This window comes from Protopterus annectens, chromosome 1.part2 (assembly GCF_019279795.1).
Source record: "Protopterus annectens isolate FY-2018-M chromosome 1.part2, PAN1.0, whole genome shotgun sequence".
Lineage (NCBI taxonomy): Eukaryota > Metazoa > Chordata > Ceratodontiformes > Protopteridae > Protopterus > Protopterus annectens.
The window spans coordinates 548,625,308-548,651,204 of NC_056727.1; the positions used below are offsets into that span (position 1 = coordinate 548,625,308).

The 25,897-nt window shown below is 36.9% G+C and overlaps 1 protein-coding gene across 5 annotated transcripts in view; it reads left to right on the forward strand.

The window, feature by feature from the left end:
• Window positions 1-25,897, forward strand: part of MAP4K3 (mitogen-activated protein kinase kinase kinase kinase 3) — a 2,472,041-nt gene that overhangs the window by 2,033,296 nt on the left and 412,848 nt on the right. For all 5 annotated transcript variants that reach the window (XM_044057581.1, XM_044057598.1, XM_044057607.1 and 2 more), the window contains one exon: window positions 10,479-10,558. In XM_044057581.1, the coding sequence (XP_043913516.1) occupies window positions 10,479-10,558 (80 nt within the window). The remainder of the gene's footprint in view (window positions 1-10,478; window positions 10,559-25,897) is intronic.

The following is a 25,897-nucleotide window of genomic DNA, read 5'->3' on the forward strand; positions in this document are numbered from 1 at the left end:
GACTTATTCTGGAGGAGTGAATAAAGTTTGTGATATTATTAAGCATAATTGGCCTATTCTCTTAACAGATCAAAAAATCTGTAAGGTGATAGAATCGGAACCTAGATTCTGTTTTAAAAATTGTAAAAATTTGAAACAACGGCTCTGTTATAAGCATGATAGGCATCGTGAACACATTGTCACAACGTATTGGTACATATTGTTGTAGGACATGTAAAGCTTGCTCTAATATTTGGACAGCCCATACGGTTATACATCCAGTGACTAAGAAACTTATAGATTTTTCTTTGCATGAAGACTGTTGTACAAGAAATATAGTGTATATGGCTAGATGCTTAGTATGTGAATGTTTTTATATTGGAAAAACAAATTGTATGTTGAAGGAAAGTGTTCTAGAGCATCTTAATGACATACGTAACAAGAAATGTACTAATGTGCTAGCCAAACATGTAATAGAGGCAGGTTGTAACCATGGTTTTAAGTTTTTAGTTTTACAAAAGTTGCATGACAGTTTAAGAGAAGGTGATCTGTCTAATGAAACAGAATGTATGGAATTAAGATGATCATTGATTTTAAAGCATATGCCCCTCCTGGTCTTAATAGTGCTGTGTCCTTAAAACCTGTTCTTAAGAAGAGAGGTCTGCCTCATTAATTATGTTGTTTTTTATTGGTTGTCTAGAGTATTTAAATGTTTTTATGGAGTGTTATTTTGTATTAAGGTCTGAGGAAGCAGGTAACTGTGAAAGCGCTAACCTATCATCAATATCTCATTATCTGTGGAATATTAATAAAACTCACTCTCAGCATTTTGACTTCCTTTTTTGGAGTATTTATGGACTTTTGGGTTTGTCTGGTACCAGAGCAATCCTTTTAATTCATATGTATAAAGGATCAGCCTGCCAAGCAGCATTATAGTGTGCATGTAACACAGAAGTTGTAAATACATTTAAAAAAAAATTGACATGTATTATAGGTGGGAACAGCAGCTTTTTATTATAATGACTATGCTGTCCATATTACCGTGAAACATAAGTGACCTTACAGGTATAGACAAAAAGGAAGGAGTATTAAATTATGTTAAGAAATGCTGAGGCTAAAGAGCAATGCTGCAGTTGGTACCTTTGGAGAGGAATGAGCATGTGCATTTGACAAGTAAAGGATTTCTGAATGCAGAATAACATGGATGAAGGAAAAGAGGAGTAATTATACTAATTGCTAAGGGGCTCCATTAGTGATAGAAGAGGAAAAAGACAGTAACAGAAGATTTGTGGTAGTAAGGGGCTTTTGGGAAAGGAGGATAATTACACAGGCATGTATTTATATTCTACCAAAAACTGCTGTTATGGAGCTTAAGAAACTTTTGGGGAAAATAATCAGCTTTCAGCCGAGAATATTTCTTATTTCAGAACTGGAATTTGATTTTGTAATAGTGAGGATGTAACAGGAGGACTGAGAATGGAAAATGTAACAAAAGAGGATAGATTTCTAAAGAAAGAGTTTGGTATGGAAGATGTAAATTCAGTAGTAGGAACTCGGACAGAAATTAGTTGCTCTCTTCTCAAACTACATTCCCAAATTTTGGAACAAACTACCAACCCCAATTGCCTCCAACTCCTACACAGTACAATTTAAAAAGCTACTAAAGACACACTTAATTGAAACGTGGCTCTGCTCGTGCTCCTCCCCTAGCTAGTTTTTAGTACACTTAGAGTTACAGTAGCCTCCCTCTTATTGATATTTTATTTTATTACTGTCTTCTGAATTGCAAATTGAGTTTCTGCTGTAATGACAATGTTGATATTTGTTTGTAACCTAGAAAATGTCTTTTCCTGTAGAAGCAGTCAATCGGAATTCAGCCATTATATGTGCATAAAGTATAACTCCTATAAGTCCTGTTATACATACGGCAATGCCATATATGTAAAGATGACAAAGGTCAAAGTTTTATGTAGATCATTTATTGTAATTATTATTTTGTTCTTAGTAATTTCCTTTCTGTACTTTTATCTTTTCCAACTGTATGCTGTATTTTTACTATATGTGCATTCCTTGGAGCTTTTCTTCCCGGGCCTCCACTGAAAAAGGGCCTGTGTCCAGTCAGACTTTCCCAGTAAACAAATGTAAAATAAATAAATAAAATAATTATTATCATTCCCCACAATACAGTAACTGGGCTAAGCTAGATAGAAATTATATTTTACAGCGACCTATGCCTTTAATTGAAAGCTTCAACACACATCAAATAATTTCAGATCATGCACGAATAAAAACTAAGATAAAAATGCAGGGCTATGAAGTAAAAATAAGACATTGGCACTTTCCCACCTACCTGCTAAAAGAAGATTAAATCTAATGTATGGATAGTGGAAATTATTCAAGACTTATTAGAGAAATTAGAAATATCTTCAGAAGTTATAGCTAGTGAGTGGGATAAAATGAAAATGCGGTTTAAAATTAGAGTAGAAATAAAAGAGAAAGATATGTGATTAAGAAGTAATAGAAATTACTTAGAGGGGCTGACAAAGGGTAAAATATTGCAGAATGAGGGGAATCCCACAGAAGACGTGGAAATGCAGAGAGCTATAGAGAAAAAAAGGGAGTACCTAGATAATATGCATGTGTTTAAAAAGACTTCTGTTACGCAACTATTTTTGATAACTCCATACCACAAAAACTTTTAGCACAACAACTTAGGCAACAGAAAGTAGAAAAGGTTGTCAACAGACTTAGTGAGCGTATAACAAGAAAAATAACCGAAGATCCTGTAGAGGTACTAGAGATATGGAAATTTTATGGAATTTTGTAAAACGCAGAGAAATGTGGAAATCAAGAAAGAGCACAAGTGGAAATATTTACGTAAAACTTAATTATGTGAAGGTTAGAGGTAGGTGAGGCTCAACAACTAACAGTTAAGATGGGAGGAGATGAGATAAGAATGGTGATGTATAATCAATGTTCAGGAAAGTCTCCAGAAGCAGATTGCATTCCCATAGACACTTGGAAGTTAGGAGGGTGGGGAAGCACCAACATCTTGGAAAAAAGCTGTGGTGGCTGTATTACCTGAAGACATTAAAGACCCAGCAGATCCAACTTCATATAGACCCATTATCATTTTAAACTGTGATTATGAAGTGTTGTACTAGCTAAAAGAATGGCCAAGGTGTTGCCAAAATTGATAGGTTTGGATCAGTGTGGTTTTGTTGAGGGGAGGCAAACATTTGGCAAAATTAATAGAACAGTGATGATCCAGAGGAAAGCAGAATGTAAGAAAATTCTGCTACTTTTGGTGGGACTTGTAGAGAAAGGATTAGACAGCGTATGCTGGGGTTTTGTGAGTAGGGCAATGGAAGAATTTGCATACCCTGATACAGTAATAAGGATAATTACGAGGATATATGAAGGATCAGAGCCAATAATTAGTGTTAGGGTTTCTTTCTGATAAGATGTGTGTGGACAGAGGAATGAGGCAGGAGTGTCTTCTTTTCCCTTTGTTACATGCTTTATATTTAGAGCCAATGGCAAAGCAAATAAGGGAGTCAGAAATGCAAGGTTCTATTTGGTATGATAAGCAAGAAAAAATGGGTTTATTTACAGATGATATTTTTTACCTGATAAATGCAGAAAAGGACATCTTATTGCTGTGGAATATTTTGAGACAGTTTAGTCTTTTCAGGATATACAATGAATGAGGATAGAATAAAGGATATAGCCGTAAATTATGTACTTGCACACAGATTAGTTTTTCAGTACCCATATTTATGAGGACACAGTAAATTGAAGTATTTAGAAGTATGGAAGGCTTCTGTTATGACCGCTAAGGATGTATGGGAAGAGACTAAACAAAAGATAGTACAACAGCTGAGAAACTGGAAGCTCTTGTTTGTAGATATGGATAGTAAGATGCAAGCAGTGAAAATGATTTTAATAGCTTTAGTTTTATAAATGGGTTAGGCATATTTTTATCAACTGGAAGAGAAGTTGTGGGCAATAATTAATAAAGAGTTGAATGACTTTATGTGGGGGGGGGGCAAGAGTTAAGTGGGATGTATTTATCCTTCCAATAAAACAAGGTGGTTTAAGATTACCTGATTTGAAGGGATATTTTAGAGCTACCCAGTTAAGGCTCATATACATAACACAAGCAGAAGGTTATAATTCAAAATAGAAAAGGATGATACTGAAGCAGGGGGAAAGTCCAAGAAATAAAGAGAACGAGAGTGGGATTTTGGATACAAATCCTTAAGGAGAATAATAACCATTCAGAATGTTATATTCATAAAGTAGCAGAAAGTATTCTAAAAACCAAGCCAACATGAGAATGGAGAAAGGAGATTTTGCCAGTAGGAATGAATGGAAGTACTGGCACAGGCAATAGGCAAGAGGTTTCTGGAAATTACTGGTGAAAACTGACAAAGGAACCAAGATATCGGGCGCCAGCAACTAGAGCAGGAAAGCAAACAGTGGGATGAGGCCAAGAAGACATTTGGACTGCAGGCTAGAGACTGCCTTCCCTATATGTGACTAATAAAAGAGTATGGGCTAAGAGAAAGGGATAGGAGAATCATAAGTGCAAGACCTGCTCTGGTAAAGTTTTTATTTGAATCTGGAACAGAAGCTACTGTTTAAAAAAGGATAATTAGTAGGACATATACAGTCTTACATGATCATTATAAGAATCAATCAGAGGAAGTTAGAAAATATTGGGGAAAGAGATTGGAAACGCAATTTACAAGAGAACAATGGGGAGGGACATATGTGTGGGTCCCAAGTATGCACCAGTGTCTAGAAGGCTTAAGATCTTTGCTTCAAGTGTTTGCATAGGTATATTATAACACAAGCAGACTTCAAAGAATTTTTCTTCAAGTAAATAAGGAATATTGGAGGTATGATGGAGGAGAAAGAAGTAACTTGAAACATGTTTTATGATTGTAATGAGTTGTCAGATTTTAAAAATTCCCTACAAAGTACTCTCTCAGGAATATTTGAGCAAATGTCTGTCACTAAGGAAATTATTCTTTTGAGCTGGGACACATGGTCTGAATTGCCTGGACATAGTAAGGCATTTAATTTTTGTTTGCTGTCTAAAAAAGCAATTACTAGAAAATGGAAATCAAATTCTAAACTCACTGTATTTGAAGTATTAAATATTATAAAAGAGGTAAAGGAACTTGAGGGATTTTTGGAAAATGAAAGGAACCATACCTCTAAACCTGGAAACATCAAAAATCTGGACAAGGCCCATGAAAAATAGGTACAAATCTGTACGCTGATTACCATCTAATTTGCATACATAATTATGTAACCCCACCCACTCCAATGGAATTGTGGGATACCAACTTTCAAACGCAAATTGAAGAACAGACAACCAAAACATGGCACCAGAGTCCCCCTGCAGCCATTCCGGTGTCCTGTTACCTGGCTATTTTGCCCCATTTACCATAAACACTATTAATGTATGCATACTGCTTTACTTCTACAATGATTTGAATTCTATTTTTACATTTTACAGCACAACAATGCAGAAACAATAAAAGACATCTGGTAAACAAAGCAATACTGTCTCACAATGAAAATAGGCTTGACATTAAACTTGGCCTTTGAAACTCACATTCATTGAAACAGCATTGAAACCCACACACACCACATCCAAAGAAAATGCATCTGGCCAGTGGTGGATAAAGATTACCTTTGGGCTGTTTTCAAATCATTGGCCCCTTGCACATAAAACAAGAACCATACATGTGTTCTTTTCTTTATACACCTTCCTGACTTTATTAAATTATATTCCTTGTATAATACAACACACACTAGGCATGAAGTACAGGAGACGAGGTCAAATTCCCAACTGCCCCATAAATTTGTCTGGTTAAGTGACTTGCTGACAGTACATGAATGAAGGTGGAAAGATTCAAACCCAGTTCCCTTGGCACAGAAAGCAACTCATTAAAAAGTCCGAGCATTAGTCTTATGCACAAACTGCCCAGTTTCGTTCTGTGTTTTTAGTCAATTTTTATGTTTGTATTTTTAGGATGTGCCTAAGGTATTTCAGTTTAAATAAGACAAATGTCCTTCCACACCATCTATTAGTCATCCACATGATGTCTTTGTATGTCACTGTACTCCAGAAATGTGTCTTATGAAATATCTCTATATATTTGTGTTCAAATTTGTACATAAAAAGATCAGCAAGAATGAAATAAAACTTTTCATCCACTGGCATGAATTTGATATGTAAATAATAATCACAGCTGTTATAAAAAAGAAAATTCCTGGAAAAATGGATAGATGCATGCACTAAAACTAAAGTTCATACTAAATGGACTCAACACCACTCTGGCCTGGAATTTTGGTATAAAAGCAATCCATATGCACAGTGATCTGGATCACCCAGAAACAATATGTAATTCATCCACCAGATTTAAAATGCCAGTAGCATTCTTACAGCTTTCTTGTATATTGAATAAATATTTCTTCAAAAGTGTATAAAATTCTTAGAAAGGATTAGTAAGTGAATTACTGCAATGTGCCATAGGGTGTGTCAGGAGTGGGATATTGTGAGGTATTATTTACTTTAGGCAGTGCAAGAAATAAGCCGTCTCTGGGCAGATCACAGAAAGCTGTCAGTGTTCCTTTTCTGATATAAGCTGGCAACTTGGGCCCATTCCAAAAATACATCAGACCTTACTTAGATGTGTGTATATCATCATTCAACAAAGGGACATAATTGCTGATATATTATTTAGTTGTTTTAGAACCTCTTTATGAAAGACAAGATAATCCTAAATTACAAATGCCACCCTGTCAGATGAATAAATACTAATAATGTATTATCACAGATGTCACTCTAAGTGCTTATTTCATGAAATGTTATGTTATGATCCTCAGGATGGAACAGCCTCTGCTGACTGTTATACATATGCTTCAAAACACCCAAAGCAACATAATAATATGGACTCTAAATGTGGGAAAAAAAGACCTAAATTCAAAGTTTGAACATAGATAAATAAAATTCCAATTGCTATCCATGTATTGTTCAGTCTTAGGAAAATATATATTTTTTTAAATTAGCTGCCCGATGAATTCTCTAATATCATTTATCGTATTCATTTAATTAGTGTGTCTGTAGTGATCAAAGGTTTACCATTATGTAACATATGTTTTTAACCACAGCAGCAACACTCTGTAAAAGAAATATTGATATCGGTATCAATTATTCTTCGGACCATTCTGTTTCAGCAGGAGAGCAGACTGAGTTTTTATTTTCTTCCCCTCTTCAGTTTTCCCTGTTGTGGCATTTTACTGCCACTCGAGTTTAAATTGGAACTTACAGCTGCTTTATGTGGTTAGAAGTAAATGCTCCTTCAAATGGTCCCAAGAACTAGATCATATTGTATTCAGCACTGTCAGTAAGCATGTCAGCATCAGCGTCACTCTTAAGAGATAAAACTGCATTTTTATAGGTATTTTAGAATGTAGCAAATATATCACTTTCAGGAGATCCTCCATTATATTATAGAGATCGCTATTTTAAAACGAACACATTTTCACTTACATTTTCTATGAACTGACTCAGGAAACCACATGTGCAGTGATGGTTGTCCTAAGGATGCCAAACAGGAGCTTCTGTGTTCTGTGTCCCGGCCGGCGAACTTTGCTGCCATTACTCCTGGTGAACTACTCTTCTTCTGTTCGTCGTCGGCCCATTAATCCTGGCTCTAACTGCTCAGCGAGACGGAAATGTTCCTTGCCACCATAAATCCCAGCTCTCTAACTGCTTGAATTCCCGCCCTTTCAGCTAGCCGGAAATGATGATGTGAGCTCCTTGAGCTCAATTCCGACTGGCTGGTAGCCTGGCGGAGCTGACATCATTGCGCACGTGATGACGTCAGCTCCGACAGCGCGAAAATTTCAAAAATGTAAAGAAAAATCGGAAATGAAGGGGTGCCACTCGGGAATCGTGGCACCCCTTCATTTGGACCCCAAAACTCGGTAAAAACCGAGTAATTCGGAACGGTTGGGAGGTCTGAAAGGAACAAATTACATAGAAATGGAAATTGTGGGAACAGCACATTCAGAATAATGCTCAGGAGGAGGAGTAGGAATGAGGTTTAAAATAAGGCAGGAATTCAACATTTTTATGTAATGTTGAATTGATGATAGTTACAAATAAAAGGTGTGTGATGTGTAATGTATGTAAATGGAAAAAAGTTAATGTTTTTTTTCTGTTAATATATGTTTGCATGTGTCTTAAGTAATAATTTAATGAAGTTATTAAAAAAATAACTCTGCTGTGTGCCGATGATGTAACTACATATAGACTCTGATCAAGAACTTCGGCAAATTAAGGCACATGGGATGAAATTGAATACAGACAAGACAGTTATCTTAGCAGCAAATGGGAGAAATCAGAAGAAACTGAGATAGAAAGGAAAAAGTGGAACAGCTTTAGGTATTTGGAAGGGGTGGTTGAAGAAAAGGGAAGTCTAAATGAGCAGGTTAAAGCTAAAATCAAAGAAGCAGGCTGGCACAGTGTCAGGTATAATTTGTGGCAGAAGAATGCCAAATAAGCAGAAAATTAAAGAGCTGAATACAGTGATAATATCTGTAATGCTGTGGACACCTAACATTCTAAGTTAGTAATGATCAGTAGATGCATATGTTCTAAACAGTCCTTATCCTGTCACCCTATTGTTTTCAGATTTTACACTCAGATGCAGTCATTTGTTTATGCATTATTGGCTACTTTGTATTACTGTTTTCTAGCTCAGGTGACACTGGAGTCTTTTTAATGATCTCTCTGCTGATCTTAATAGAAATGCAGGTTATTTTTTCTATGCAGTTCCACTGAAAAAATAAGTTAAAAGTGCATATTTTAGAATCAAAAAGCTCACCTTGCATAATAAGAGCTTAAGTACAACAAAAAGAAGGTTAAAAATCCTTTATGCATGATTTTCAGTTGCTTTGCTTTGACAGTACTTCGCCATTTCTCTTAAAAAGAAAATATATATGTGTAATCATAATGTCTGACACAGGCAGCCACAGCAAAACTTCTGAAAGAATTATGTGCTGTGCTGTGCTGCAGTTGACACCTTTGAAAATATGAATCCTGTGCAAAAAACAAAAGTATGCTTAAGATGAAGCTACTGCACTGGCCATAAAGCAGAAGCTCCACAGTGAAGGCTGTCTCAAAAGCATGGAGGGAAAATTGTCTGCTGTGCTGGTAACCTGGATTTGGTAAGCTGCCCATGAGCCACCAGAAGATTGACCAAGAAAGAATCAAATAGAGTTTAGGAGTCTTATGGTAGGAAGACAAGAGTAATGGTGGAGCATTGATAGAAGACTGTATGCATGCTTTCTGCACTGACTCTTCCATCATGTTAACTGCCAGGGGAGTTGGTAACTATGTAGAACAGGCAGGACATAGTTAAGAAAGGTCCTATAGTGTGATTGTCTCAGTTGTCTACCAAGCCCTTTAACCTTTGCTCCAACAGGGGACAAATAAGGTTGCAGGCAGTGGTGGATCCTCAGTCACTGCCACATAGTATACAAGGTATAACTGGGAGAACATACCAAGCTGATTCACAGCATGCTAGTAACATGCCCTAATGATCAGATGTATTCACATTATAAGAGTAATGCTACTGATTTAACCTTTACTGAACTTGTTGCTTTACAACTAGTTATTACAGGCACATTGATATATAGTCTGTAAATAAAGCCTTAAAAAGCTAGTGGCTGTTTTTACTACTTGGAAACATTTTCAGAATGCTCCAGGATATGCCTCAGATAAGCATGTTTTCTTACTGATAAGTAATGTAGTGCAACTCTAAACCATTTATTTTATGAGGCATGTCCTGGATACTTGTGTTGCCTCACTTCCTGATCTTGTCATTTGTGAACCAGAAGTAAGCAATTCGGTTCTTTTCGTACTTTAAATGGTGGAGACTCTCTTCCGGATAGACATTAACTACTGAACTATAATGAAGAAAGTTTTTTGTGTTGTGCAGGGATAACACAAGTAGTCTACAAGAATCCAGTTTTAGTAGCATTGGAAAGATTATAACCAATACATGTATAGCAGCGCAGATCAGAAAAGTCTCTTACTAAGTATGATTTTTTTGTAACTATCAGTACTTCCACAATGAAAGCATCAGTTTAATCTGTAGTTTTCTTTGATGTGTGCACCTTATAAAGGATTACTTTGTCTGTCAGTGCTTTTACCTAAAAACACATTAATTTTAACAGTCTTGGGAGAGAAAATAAGAAGCAGAACTGAATTAAATGTAACAGACTTGGTAGCTTTCTTGAATTTGACATAGGAGCAGGATTTTATATTGTGTAAGACAGAAGTAGTTCAGTATCTGTAGTTATGCCCAGATTGCTAACATTAGTGACATCTTAAAAAGCTAACTGTAATGCTATGGGAGAATTTAGAACTTTATCACAGTAGCTAACATTGTTTTGTTCCTTGGTTTTAGATCAGTATGTAATATTTGGTGCGGAAGAAGGCATCTACACGTTGAATTTAAATGAGCTGCATGAAACAACAATGGAACAGGTATATGTTTTCTGAATTTTTTTTTCATCATAGTCTGTAAACATTTTGACTGCTTACTGTTTAGAAGATCACCATGAAGTCACACATTTGTTATGATTTTGTTTTAACTGATGCTCTTCGTGTTTCACTGTTGCAGTCATTACATTTGGGTAATCCTGCTGGCAGGTTGCCCTCAGTCGGCCTGAATTCCAAAGTCTTGGGTCCTGCGTCGGCTGTCGCCCCTTCCCTGATGTCAGGTCGTCAGGGGTATAAAAGAAGCAACCAACGCCATTTTATTCAGTCTTTCTTGCCGCGCGGTGCCTGAAGCAGTTCGCAAGTGCCGGTCGGCCGACTCCTGAGATTTTTGAGTTAGAATTTCAATCCGAAGTCTTCTATAAAGCTAAGTACCCCATTGGGGAAACTTTTTTCTTGCTCCAGAACTGATGTCAGAAAAAGTTAATAATTGTATTTCTTGTGGGAAGCAAATACCTCATAAGGACTTTCATTCTTACTGCATTGCTTGCCTAGGCCCTGATCATAATTTTCTGGGTTGTCGATTTTGTGCTAGATTTAACCAACGCACTATTAAGCATCGGTATGATTATGCTTTAAACTACTTTGGACGCAGATTTAATTATCCAGAAATGTTGTTGGAAAGCCATCTGACTACCGGAGTTCACAAAAAAAACGCAAAGAAAAAGAAAGACAGCCAAGGCCCAAAACCGACGACGAAGCTTCTCCTAAGCCAGTCGCCGGTTCGCTGGTTCTCAGTGAGGTGCTTTCGCAGCCCCTGACAACCGCTACTTTAGAGTCGCAGGCCGCTACCAACTCCCACATGGAGTCAGCCATGCCTCTGGAAACTCAAGTATTGGAGCCTCTGACGCTAATCCTTCAGATGGGTCCGGAGCCGCTGAGCAGGCACCGGCTTCTGAGGGTGTATTCAGACCCAAACACCTATACATTAAACCAACTTCAAAGGCAAAGACTAAAGCACCTTCAAAGACAAAGAAGCAACCTCAAGAGCCACGTGGACAGGCCTCCATACCCAAAAAACAAATGCTCAAAATGGCTGAAGACTTGATTACCTTGATCAGGGGTTCCCATCCCCCTCCTGATAAAAGGCCTAGGCAAGAGACTGACTATGAATCTTCAGATCAGGTTTCCATTTCTTCTGATTCCTCTTCTGATCAGGAATAATCTTTTCCCCCCTATGAAGATTCTGATGCTGAAGAATCCATACCTTCAGCTTCTCCTCCTGAGGATTATTCTTTGGGGAAACCTTACATATCACGAGGGAGCATTTCCACTGGGAGAGCCAAGATTTTTCAGAGTCTAAAAAGAGGCTCAGGAATTTCCTGTTACTACCTCAGCACAAGCCACTAGCCATCCCTCCTGTGTTAGACATTGTAGATGATGTGTTTTCGGAGTCAAGCCTTACCCCTGACTCCTTGTCTCCAGCTCTTGTTAAGCCTGACAGATATTACAGGGTTCCTGACTCACATAAATTCCTTTTTAAAAACCCTGCTGCAGACCCGGAAACTATTTCTCAGGGTCCCAAGGGTGTTAAGGCTTCAGCTGCAAAAAACCCTACCCCTTCTGATAGGGATTCTAGGGCACTGGATAGATGGGGAAAAAAGGTTTACACATCTGCTACCTTGGCTATAAGGGCCTTAAACTGTCAGTTTCACATGCTCAAATATCAGCAACATGTCATAGCATTGCTTAAACAGAAAATGTTAAATACTGAATGTGCAGAAAACAAGGAAATGCAGGATATATTGCATGCAGTTGAACAAGTTGGAAAGCATACTTTGCAATGTGGTTTTGATTCTTTAGAGGCCTCCTGCAGGGCCGCAGTTACTGGTTCTGTAATTAGAAGACATGCTTGGTTAAAGGAGCAAAATCTGCCTGATCATGTTAAAGTTAAATTATTAGATGCACCTTTACAGCTTGATTCTTTGTTTGGTGTTAAGGCAGAAGAGGTGTTAAAGAAAATGGAGGACAAGGCTAAATCCATGTAAACGGTCAAAGATTTCTTACAAGTACAGCCACCTAGGTTTAGTAAACACTGGCCAACAATGAATTGGTCCTTTCCAGTGTCAGACAGACCTCAAAGGGGTAGACCCAGATGCCCTAGAGGCAGAACCCAGGCTCAAGGTTCATACAGGTCAAAGCAATGGGGTGCTTCTGCCTCCAAAAGTGAAGAAGACAAATCACAACTTTACAGGAAACAGTACCAATGACTTCCCCCTGCCTGCACCAAGCACTTATTTCCTGGCAGCACCCTTAGGGGGAAAAATAGCACTTTTTTTCTCAAAATTGGCACATTATAACCCAGGACAAGTGGGTTCTAAATATCATGTCACAAGGCTGCAAGTTCCATTTCCATACCCTGCCAAAGACAAACGGCTGGTCAGATCTGCCAAAAAATAAATGGGCAGAGGCACAAAAACAAGTCTCATCCCTCATGGACATAAGGGCCATTCAACAAGTGCCAGAGCAAGAGCGGGGGCAAGGATTTTACTCAAGACTGTTCTTGGTACCCAGAAAGGACAAGGCCTGGGGGCCAATACTGGACCTATCTATTCTGAATACATTCCTGGATATACCAAAATTCAAATGTTGACTTTGCAGCAACTACTGTCCATGCTGGACAAGAACGCTTGGCTTGTAACTTTAGACCTAAGAGAGGCATACCTGCATGTCCCAATCAGACAAATATGCAGAAGATACCTCAGATTCAAGGCTGGCTCAATGCATTACCAATTTTCTGCACTGCCCTTTGGCTTAGCTACTGCGCCCAGGGTCTTTACAAAGTGCCTGGCACCAGTAATTGCATTCTGCAGACAAAGAGGAATACAAATATATCCTTACTTGGATGACTGTCTGATTCAAGCAGAGAACAAGGACATTCTTCTGTAGCATCTAGCATTTGTGAAAAAACTTCTGACTGCCTAGGGTACACAGTCAACTAAAAGACATCAAAACTAGTACTCTCTAAAGAGATAATATTCCTGTGTGCAAGCTTAAATACAACTGCCCCAGATGGCTTATCTCACTCCAGACAAACAAAGACAGTTGACTACTTACTTTAAAATGTTAGCAACAAAGGCCCAGTTATCTGCAAGAAAAATTCTGCAGGCTTTGGGTTTCATGGCACCCTGCATCCTACTAATTCCATATGCAAGACTGCATATGAGGAAACTTCAGTGGTACCTAAAAAGTGTTTGGACTCAACGTTGCCACAGCTTGGAAACTATAATTGCTCTCATTCCCTGCCTGCAACAGGCGTTTCGATGGTGGGCAAAGGCTTGCCACCAAAACAAGGGACAGCCGTTCACATTGCCCCCGGCCAGGCAGACACTAACAACGGATGCATCTGATTATGCCTGGGGGGCCCACATGGCAGGAAAATGCATTCAGGGAACATGGACCTCAAACCAAATGCATCTACATATCAATCAAAAAGAGATGCTAGCTGTTCAAAATGCCCTGACAGCCTTCAAGGACCTACTTCATCCAGGACAACTACTGATAAGGACAGACAACACCACGGTCATGTGGTATATAAACAAGCAGGGGGGCACACATTCTTACCCCCTTTGCAGACTAGTCATGACGTTGTGGGACACAGCATTGACTTACCAAATACATCTGCAGGCACAATTCCTGCCAGGAAGGAAAAATACTCTGGCAGACGAACTAAGCAGAAACCTCATGGATCCCCACGAGTGGCAGCTGGATCCACAAGTCTTCAGCATGATAACAAGGAAATGGGGATGCCCGGACATAGATCTATGTGCCTCCCCTCACAACTACCAGCTACAGAGATACTGCACAAGGATTTATCACAGACAAGCATGGAAAGTGGACGCCCTATCCTTCAACTGGAAAAACCTATCAGTGTATACCTTTCCCCCTCTGCCTCTCCTCCCCAAGGTACTCCTAAAGGTCAGACAGGAGAAGCCAAAGATGATACTGATTGCACCAGACTGGCCCCGCCAGCATTGGTACCCAATATTAAGGAGTTTATCTCAATGCCCAGCTTGGACCCTACCACAAGTACCGCATCTGCTGTCCCAGCAAAACAATCAGATCCCACACAGCCAGCTCAGGACTTTAAACCTGGCAGCATGGCGGATAATGTAGTCATACAAAACACACCTCTCAGCAAAGCTGTGATGGATGTCATTTTGGAAGCCAGAAGGCCTAGTACTAGAAAATGTTATGCTGGTAAATGGAAGAGATTCTGTGCTTGGAACCAGGCACAAGGAACAGATACAGCTGTGCCAAATATTCCTCAGATTTTACAATACTTTACTGAGATGCTGGACAAAGGCCTATCTTTCTCATCTATTAAAGTTCATGCCTCTGCCATTTTGGCTCATTAAAATGCAGAGCCACCAATCGTTTCTCATCCATTATTAAAACAGTACCTCAGAGGAGCCAAAAATCGAAGGCCTCCAAGATGATCACCAATGCCTGCATGGGACCTCAACGATGTCTTGGAAAAACCCACCCTGCCTCCTTTTGAACCAGCTGCTACTGCTGATTTAAAGTTTTTATCCTGGAAAACAGCTCTGCTCCTAGCAATAACTTCTGCAAGACGAGTTTCAGAGCTATAGGCACTCATGGCTGTGGAATCTTTTATCATTTTTTATCTGGACAGGGTCTCCCTGAGGACAAACCCAACATTTATGCCTAAAGTGGTGTCCAGTGTGGCTCTCAACCAAACCATTCATCTGCCAACTTTTTATCCAATCCACAGAACAAGGGGGAAAGAATTCTGCATTCTTTGGATGTACACAGACAGCTTAGATTCTACTTGGACAGAACCAAAGTTTTCAGAAAAACAGAGCAATTACTAGTGACATATGCTGCAGGATCACAAGGAAAGACTATTAGAATTCTGCATTCTTTGGATGTACACAGACAGCTTAGATTCTACTTGGACAGAACCAAAGTTTTCAGAAAAACAGAGCAATTACTAGTGACATATGCTGCAGGATCACAAGGAAAGACTATCTCAAAGCAGACTATTTCAAAATGGATAGGCCACTGCATTCATTTCTGCTACTTATACCACGGAAAGCCAGTGCCTAAGGGCATTAGGCCACATTCCACCAGAGCTGCAACCACTTTAGCAGCCTTTCTCAGAGGAGTACCAACCAAGGACATTTTAGAGGCAGCTACTTGGAGTTCAGTGCACACCTTTACAAAGCACTATCATCTGCCACTCTACTCTAAATCCAGGGAAGGCTTTGCCACTGCAGTTCTGCTGGGTCTCATAACCACCCCTAATGCTATTTAGCTCCAGCCTCCCAACCATAGCTTTGGGAATCTACCCAAATGTAATGACTGCAACAGTGAAACACAAAGAACATAGTACAGTTGTGTATACTTACCATAAATGCAGATGTTGGAGTATATTCACTGTTGTAGTCCTGGTTACCCTCCCTCCAGCCCCCTGTTTTTTCTCTGACTATACCTCTACTTTCTGTTCCTATGCTTAAAAGCCTTTTTGGTGTATTTGCTTTTGCTTGAAGGTATATTGCTGTAATTTAACATTATATTTTTCTCCCCATTCGGGGGGCACCTGACATCTGGGACAAGAAAAATGGAGGTAATGATGTCGGCTGCATGTTTTATACCCCTGACGACCTGACATCATGAAAGAAGGGACAGCAACTGTCGCAGGAACCAAGACTTTGTTAATCAGGCCGACTGAGGGCAACCTGCCAGCAGATTACCCAAATGTAATGACTGCACTAAAACTTCAGCTTGGCCAGCTAAAAACTTGGTTATATTCAACTGGACGTATAAGAGAATTTAAGTACCTTTTTCTGCACTTTTTTTTAAAAAATACAGTATTTAAATTGATTTAAACTGTGTATGAAGGAGTGTTGAAGGAATTTTTATCTGAAGTTATTCTGCTCTTCAGTAACTTGAACTAAAGCTAGTGTTGGCTGAATTTTGTTATAGGTTCATAGGTTCATACTAGGCTATCTGCCCGAGGGCATTTACAAGCCTAGCCCATAGGCTAGTAATTACAGGTGTGGGGGTAGCCACATTCTTTGACTTCCTGTCCTTGCATATTTAAACTGGTGCATGTGAAATAATTCCTGCTTTAAAACTTCAGCTTGGCCAGCTAAAAACTTGGTTATATTCAACTGGACGTATAAGAGAATTTAAGTACCTTTTTCTGCACTTTTTTTTAAAAAATACAGTATTTAAATTGATTTAAACTGTGTATGAAGGAGTGTTGAAGGAATTTTTATCTGAAGTTATTCTGCTCTTCAGTAACTTGAACTAAAGCTAGTGTTGGCTGAATTTTGTTATTTGCTAGTAATTACAGGTGTGGGGTAGCCACATTCTTTGACTTCCTGTCCTTGCATATTTAAACTGGTGCATGTGAAATAATTCCTGCTTTAAAACTTCAGCTTGGCCAGCTAAAACTTGGTTATATTCAACTGGACGTATAAGAGAATTTAAGTACCTTTTTCTGCACTTTTTTAAAAAATACAGTATTTAAATTGATTTAAACTGTGTATGAAGGAGTGTTGAAGGAATTTTTATCTGAAGTTATTCTGCTCTTCAGTAACTTGAACTAAAGCTAGTGTTGGCTGAATTTTGTTATTTGCTAGTAATTACAGGTGTGGGGTAGCCACATTCTTTGACTTCCTGTCCTTGCATATTTAAACTGGTGCATGTGAAATAATTCCTGCTTTAAAACTTCAGCTTGGCCAGCTAAAAACTTGGTTATATTCAACTGGACGTATAAGAGAATTTAAGTACCTTTTTCTGCACTTTTTTTTAAAAATACAGTATTTAAATTGATTTAAACTGTGTATGAAGGAGTGTTGAAGGAATTTTTATCTGAAGTTATTCTGCTCTTCAGTAACTTGAACTAAAGCTAGTGTTGGCTGAATTTTGTTATTTGCTAGTAATTACAGGTGTGGGGTAGCCACATTCTTTGACTTCCTGTCCTTGCATATTTAAACTGGTGCATGTGAAATAATTCCTGCTTTAAAACTTCAGCTTGGCCAGCTAAAAACTTGGTTATATTCAACTGGACGTATAAGAGAATTTAAGTACCTTTTTCTGCACTTTTTTTTAAAAATACAGTATTTAAATTGATTTAAACTGTGTATGAAGGAGTGTTGAAGGAATTTTTATCTGAAGTTATTCTGCTCTTCAGTAACTTGAACTAAAGCTAGTGTTGGCTGAATTTTGTTATTTGCTAGTAATTACAGGTGTGGGGGTAGCCACATTCTTTGACTTCCTGTCCTTGCATATTTAAACTGGTGCATGTGAAATAATTCCTGCTTTAAAACTTCAGCTTGGCCAGCTAAAAACTTGGTTATATTCAACTGGACGTATAAGAGAATTTAAGTACCTTTTTCTGCACTTTTTTTTAAAAATACAGTATTTAAATTGATTTAAACTGTGTATGAAGGAGTGTTGAAGGAATTTTTATCTGAAGTTATTCTGCTCTTCAGTAACTTGAACTAAAGCTAGTGTTGGCTGAATTTTGTTATTTGCTAGTAATTACAGGTGTGGGGGTAGCCACATTCTTTGACTTCCTGTCCTTGCATATTTAAACTGGTGCATGTGAAATAATTCCTGCTTTAAAACTTCAGCTTGGCCAGCTAAAAACTTGGTTATATTCAACTGGACGTATAAGAGAATTTAAGTACCTTTTTCTGCACTTTTTTTTAAAAATACAGTATTTAAATTGATTTAAACTGTGTATGAAGGAGTGTTGAAGGAATTTTTATCTGAAGTTATTCTGCTCTTCAGTAACTTGAACTAAAGCTAGTGTTGGCTGAATTTTGTTATTTGCTAGTAATTACAGGTGTGGGGGTAGCCACATTCTTTGACTTCCTGTCCTTGCATATTTAAACTGGTGCATGTGAAATAATTCCTGCTTTAAAACTTCAGCTTGGCCAGCTAAAAACTTGGTTATATTCAACTGGACGTATAAGAGAATTTAAGTACCTTTTTCTGCACTTTTTTTAAAAATACAGTATTTAAATTGATTTAAACTGTGTATGAAGGAGTGTTGAAGGAATTTTTATCTGAAGTTATTCTGCTCTTCAGTAACTTGAACTAAAGCTAGTGTTGGCTGAATTTTGTTATTTGCTAGTAATTACAGGTGTGGGGGTAGCCACATTCTTTGACTTCCTGTCCTTGCATATTTAAACTGGTGCATGTGAAATAATTCCTGCTTTAAAACTTCAGCTTGGCCAGCTAAAAACTTGGTTATATTCAACTGGACGTATAAGAGAATTTAAGTACCTTTTTCTGCACTTTTTTTAAAAATACAGTATTTAAATTGATTTAAACTGTGTATGAAGGAGTGTTGAAGGAATTTTTATCTGAAGTTATTCTGCTCTTCAGTAACTTGAACTAAAGCTAGTGTTGGCTGAATTTTGTTATTTGCTAGTAATTACAGGTGTGGGGGTAGCCACATTCTTTGACTTCCTGTCCTTGCATATTTAAACTGGTGCATGTGAAATAATTCCTGCTTTAAAACTTCAGCTTGGCCAGCTAAAAACTTGGTTATATTCAACTGGACGTATAAGAGAATTTAAGTACCTTTTTCTGCACTTTTTTTTAAAAATACAGTATTTAAATTGATTTAAACTGTGTATGAAGGAGTGTTGAAGGAATTTTTATCTGAAGTTATTCTGCTCTTCAGTAACTTGAACTAAAGCTAGTGTTGGCTGAATTTTGTTATTTGCTAGTAATTACAGGTGTGGGGGTAGCCACATTCTTTGACTTCCTGTCCTTGCATATTTAAACTGGTGCATGTGAAATAATTCCTGCTTTAAAACTTCAGCTTGGCCAGCTAAAAACTTGGTTATATTCAACTGGACGTATAAGAGAATTTAAGTACCTTTTTCTGCACTTTTTTTTAAAAATACAGTATTTAAATTGATTTAAACTGTGTATGAAGGAGTGTTGAAGGAATTTTTATCTGAAGTTATTCTGCTCTTCAGTAACTTGAACTAAAGCTAGTGTTGGCTGAATTTTGTTATTTGCTAGTAATTACAGGTGTGGGGTAGCCACATTCTTTGACTTCCTGTCCTTGCATATTTAAACTGGTGCATGTGAAATAATTCCTGCTTTAAAACTTCAGCTTGGCCAGCTAAAAACTTGGTTATATTCAACTGGACGTATAAGAGAATTTAAGTACCTTTTTCTGCACTTTTTTTAAAAATACAGTATTTAAATTGATTTAAACTGTGTATGAAGGAGTGTTGAAGGAATTTTTATCTGAAGTTATTCTGCTCTTCAGTAACTTGAACTAAAGCTAGTGTTGGCTGAATTTTGTTATTTGCTAGTAATTACAGGTGTGGGGGTAGCCACATTCTTTGACTTCCTGTCCTTGCATATTTAAACTGGTGCATGTGAAATAATTCCTGCTTTAAAACTTCAGCTTGGCCAGCTAAAAACTTGGTTATATTCAACTGGACGTATAAGAGAATTTAAGTACCTTTTTCTGCACTTTTTTTTAAAAATACAGTATTTAAATTGATTTAAACTGTGTATGAAGGAGTGTTGAAGGAATTTTTATCTGAAGTTATTCTGCTCTTCAGTAACTTGAACTAAAGCTAGTGTTGGCTGAATTTTGTTATTTGCTAGTAATTACAGGTGTGGGGGTAGCCACATTCTTTGACTTCCTGTCCTTGCATATTTAAACTGGTGCATGTGAAATAATTCCTGCTTTAAAACTTCAGCTTGGCCAGCTAAAAACTTGGTTATATTCAACTGGACGTATAAGAGAATTTAAGTACCTTTTTCTGCACTTTTTTTAAAAATACAGTATTTAAATTGATTTAAACTGTGTATGAAGGAGTGTTGAAGGAATTTTTATCTGAAGTTATTCTGCTCTTCAGTAACTTGAACTAAAGCTAGTGTTGGCTGAATTTTGTTATTTGCTAGTAATTACAGGTGTGGGGGTAGCCACATTCTTTGACTTCCTGTCCTTGCATATTTAAACTGGTGCATGTGAAATAATTCCTGCTTTAAAACTTCAGCTTGGCCAGCTAAAAACTTGGTTATATTCAACTGGACGTATAAGAGAATTTAAGTACCTTTTTCTGCACTTTTTTTTTAAAAAATACAGTATTTAAATTGATTTAAACTGTGTATGAAGGAGTGTTGAAGGAATTTTTATCTGAAGTTATTCTGCTCTTCAGTAACTTGAACTAAAGCTAGTGTTGGCTGAATTTTGTTATTTGCTAGTAATTACAGGTGTGGGGTAGCCACATTCTTTGACTTCCTGTCCTTGCATATTTAAACTGGTGCATGTGAAATAATTCCTGCTTTAAAACTTCAGCTTGGCCAGCTAAAAACTTGGTTATATTCAACTGGACGTATAAGAGAATTTAAGTACCTTTTTCTGCACTTTTTTTAAAAAAATACAGTATTTAAATTGATTTAAACTGTGTATGAAGGAGTGTTGAAGGAATTTTTATCTGAAGTTATTCTGCTCTTCAGTAACTTGAACTAAAGCTAGTGTTGGCTGAATTTTGTTATTTGCTAGTAATTACAGGTGTGGGGGTAGCCACATTCTTTGACTTCCTGTCCTTGCATATTTAAACTGGTGCATGTGAAATAATTCCTGCTTTAAAACTTCAGCTTGGCCAGCTAAAAACTTGGTTATATTCAACTGGACGTATAAGAGAATTTAAGTACCTTTTTCTGCACTTTTTTTAAAAATACAGTATTTAAATTGATTTAAACTGTGTATGAAGGAGTGTTGAAGGAATTTTTATCTGAAGTTATTCTGCTCTTCAGTAACTTGAACTAAAGCTAGTGTTGGCTGAATTTTGTTATTTGCTAGTAATTACAGGTGTGGGGTAGCCACATTCTTTGACTTCCTGTCCTTGCATATTTAAACTGGTGCATGTGAAATAATTCCTGCTTTAAAACTTCAGCTTGGCCAGCTAAAAACTTGGTTATATTCAACTGGACGTATAAGAGAATTTAAGTACCTTTTTCTGCACTTTTTTTAAAAATACAGTATTTAAATTGATTTAAACTGTGTATGAAGGAGTGTTGAAGGAATTTTTATCTGAAGTTATTCTGCTCTTCAGTAACTTGAACTAAAGCTAGTGTTGGCTGAATTTTGTTATTTGCTAGTAATTACAGGTGTGGGGGTAGCCACATTCTTTGACTTCCTGTCCTTGCATATTTAAACTGGTGCATGTGAAATAATTCCTGCTTTAAAACTTCAGCTTGGCCAGCTAAAAACTTGGTTATATTCAACTGGACGTATAAGAGAATTTAAGTACCTTTTTCTGCACTTTTTTTTAAAAAATACAGTATTTAAATTGATTTAAACTGTGTATGAAGGAGTGTTGAAGGAATTTTTATCTGAAGTTATTCTGCTCTTCAGTAACTTGAACTAAAGCTAGTGTTGGCTGAATTTTGTTATTTGCTAGTAATTACAGGTGTGGGGGTAGCCACATTCTTTGACTTCCTGTCCTTGCATATTTAAACTGGTGCATGTGAAATAATTCCTGCTTTAAAACTTCAGCTTGGCCAGCTAAAAACTTGGTTATATTCAACTGGACGTATAAGAGAATTTAAGTACCTTTTTCTGCACTTTTTTTAAAAATACAGTATTTAAATTGATTTAAACTGTGTATGAAGGAGTGTTGAAGGAATTTTTATCTGAAGTTATTCTGCTCTTCAGTAACTTGAACTAAAGCTAGTGTTGGCTGAATTTTGTTATTTGCTAGTAATTACAGGTGTGGGGGTAGCCACATTCTTTGACTTCCTGTCCTTGCATATTTAAACTGGTGCATGTGAAATAATTCCTGCTTTAAAACTTCAGCTTGGCCAGCTAAAAACTTGGTTATATTCAACTGGACGTATAAGAGAATTTAAGTACCTTTTTCTGCACTTTTTTTAAAAATACAGTATTTAAATTGATTTAAACTGTGTATGAAGGAGTGTTGAAGGAATTTTTATCTGAAGTTATTCTGCTCTTCAGTAACTTGAACTAAAGCTAGTGTTGGCTGAATTTTGTTATTTGCTAGTAATTACAGGTGTGGGGGTAGCCACATTCTTTGACTTCCTGTCCTTGCATATTTAAACTGGTGCATGTGAAATAATTCCTGCTTTAAAACTTCAGCTTGGCCAGCTAAAAACTTGGTTATATTCAACTGGACGTATAAGAGAATTTAAGTACCTTTTTCTGCACTTTTTTTTAAAAAATACAGTATTTAAATTGATTTAAACTGTGTATGAAGGAGTGTTGAAGGAATTTTTATCTGAAGTTATTCTGCTCTTCAGTAACTTGAACTAAAGCTAGTGTTGGCTGAATTTTGTTATTTGCTAGTAATTACAGGTGTGGGGGTAGCCACATTCTTTGACTTCCTGTCCTTGCATATTTAAACTGGTGCATGTGAAATAATTCCTGCTTTAAAACTTCAGCTTGGCCAGCTAAAAACTTGGTTATATTCAACTGGACGTATAAGAGAATTTAAGTACCTTTTTCTGCACTTTTTTTTAAAAATACAGTATTTAAATTGATTTAAACTGTGTATGAAGGAGTGTTGAAGGAATTTTTATCTGAAGTTATTCTGCTCTTCAGTAACTTGAACTAAAGCTAGTGTTGGCTGAATTTTGTTATTTGCTAGTAATTACAGGTGTGGGGGTAGCCACATTCTTTGACTTCCTGTCCTTGCATATTTAAACTGGTGCATGTGAAATAATTCCTGCTTTAAAACTTCAGCTTGGCCAGCTAAAAACTTGGTTATATTCAACTGGACGTATAAGAGAATTTAAGTACCTTTTTCTGCACTTTTTTTTAAAAATACAGTATTTAAATTGATTTAAACTGTGTATGAAGGAGTGTTGAAGGAATTTTTATCTGAAGTTATTCTGCTCTTCAGTAACTTGAACTAAAGCTAGTGTTGGCTGAATTTTGTTATTTGCTAGTAATTACAGGTGTGGGGGTAGCCACATTCTTTGACTTCCTGTCCTTGCATATTTAAACTGGTGCATGTGAAATAATTCCTGCTTTAAAACTTCAGCTTGGCCAGCTAAAAACTTGGTTATATTCAACTGGACGTATAAGAGAATTTAAGTACCTTTTTCTGCACTTTTTTTAAAAATACAGTATTTAAATTGATTTAAACTGTGTATGAAGGAGTGTTGAAGGAATTTTTATCTGAAGTTATTCTGCTCTTCAGTAACTTGAACTAAAGCTAGTGTTGGCTGAATTTTGTTATTTGCTAGTAATTACAGGTGTGGGGGTAGCCACATTCTTTGACTTCCTGTCCTTGCATATTTAAACTGGTGCATGTGAAATAATTCCTGCTTTAAAACTTCAGCTTGGCCAGCTAAAAACTTGGTTATATTCAACTGGACGTATAAGAGAATTTAAGTACCTTTTTCTGCACTTTTTTTAAAAATACAGTATTTAAATTGATTTAAACTGTGTATGAAGGAGTGTTGAAGGAATTTTTATCTGAAGTTATTCTGCTCTTCAGTAACTTGAACTAAAGCTAGTGTTGGCTGAATTTTGTTATTTGCTAGTAATTACAGGTGTGGGGGTAGCCACATTCTTTGACTTCCTGTCCTTGCATATTTAAACTGGTGCATGTGAAATAATTCCTGCTTTAAAACTTCAGCTTGGCCAGCTAAAAACTTGGTTATATTCAACTGGACGTATAAGAGAATTTAAGTACCTTTTTCTGCACTTTTTTTAAAAATACAGTATTTAAATTGATTTAAACTGTGTATGAAGGAGTGTTGAAGGAATTTTTATCTGAAGTTATTCTGCTCTTCAGTAACTTGAACTAAAGCTAGTGTTGGCTGAATTTTGTTATTTGCTAGTAATTACAGGTGTGGGGGTAGCCACATTCTTTGACTTCCTGTCCTTGCATATTTAAACTGGTGCATGTGAAATAATTCCTGCTTTAAAACTTCAGCTTGGCCAGCTAAAAACTTGGTTATATTCAACTGGACGTATAAGAGAATTTAAGTACCTTTTTCTGCACTTTTTTTAAAAAATACAGTATTTAAATTGATTTAAACTGTGTATGAAGGAGTGTTGAAGGAATTTTTATCTGAAGTTATTCTGCTCTTCAGTAACTTGAACTAAAGCTAGTGTTGGCTGAATTTTGTTATTTGCTAGTAATTACAGGTGTGGGGGTAGCCACATTCTTTGACTTCCTGTCCTTGCATATTTAAACTGGTGCATGTGAAATAATTCCTGCTTTAAAACTTCAGCTTGGCCAGCTAAAAACTTGGTTATATTCAACTGGACGTATAAGAGAATTTAAGTACCTTTTTCTGCACTTTTTTTAAAAATACAGTATTTAAATTGATTTAAACTGTGTATGAAGGAGTGTTGAAGGAATTTTTATCTGAAGTTATTCTGCTCTTCAGTAACTTGAACTAAAGCTAGTGTTGGCTGAATTTTGTTATTTGCTAGTAATTACAGGTGTGGGGGTAGCCACATTCTTTGACTTCCTGTCCTTGCATATTTAAACTGGTGCATGTGAAATAATTCCTGCTTTAAAACTTCAGCTTGGCCAGCTAAAAACTTGGTTATATTCAACTGGACGTATAAGAGAATTTAAGTACCTTTTTCTGCACTTTTTTTAAAAATACAGTATTTAAATTGATTTAAACTGTGTATGAAGGAGTGTTGAAGGAATTTTTATCTGAAGTTATTCTGCTCTTCAGTAACTTGAACTAAAGCTAGTGTTGGCTGAATTTTGTTATTTGCTAGTAATTACAGGTGTGGGGGTAGCCACATTCTTTGACTTCCTGTCCTTGCATATTTAAACTGGTGCATGTGAAATAATTCCTGCTTTAAAACTTCAGCTTGGCCAGCTAAAAACTTGGTTATATTCAACTGGACGTATAAGAGAATTTAAGTACCTTTTTCTGCACTTTTTTTAAAAATACAGTATTTAAATTGATTTAAACTGTGTATGAAGGAGTGTTGAAGGAATTTTTATCTGAAGTTATTCTGCTCTTCAGTAACTTGAACTAAAGCTAGTGTTGGCTGAATTTTGTTATTTGCTAGTAATTACAGGTGTGGGGGTAGCCACATTCTTTGACTTCCTGTCCTTGCATATTTAAACTGGTGCATGTGAAATAATTCCTGCTTTAAAACTTCAGCTTGGCCAGCTAAAAACTTGGTTATATTCAACTGGACGTATAAGAGAATTTAAGTACCTTTTTCTGCACTTTTTTTAAAAATACAGTATTTAAATTGATTTAAACTGTGTATGAAGGAGTGTTGAAGGAATTTTTATCTGAAGTTATTCTGCTCTTCAGTTATTCCCACCCAACCGCCCTGTTTTTGTTTTGGTGTTAATCTTAGTG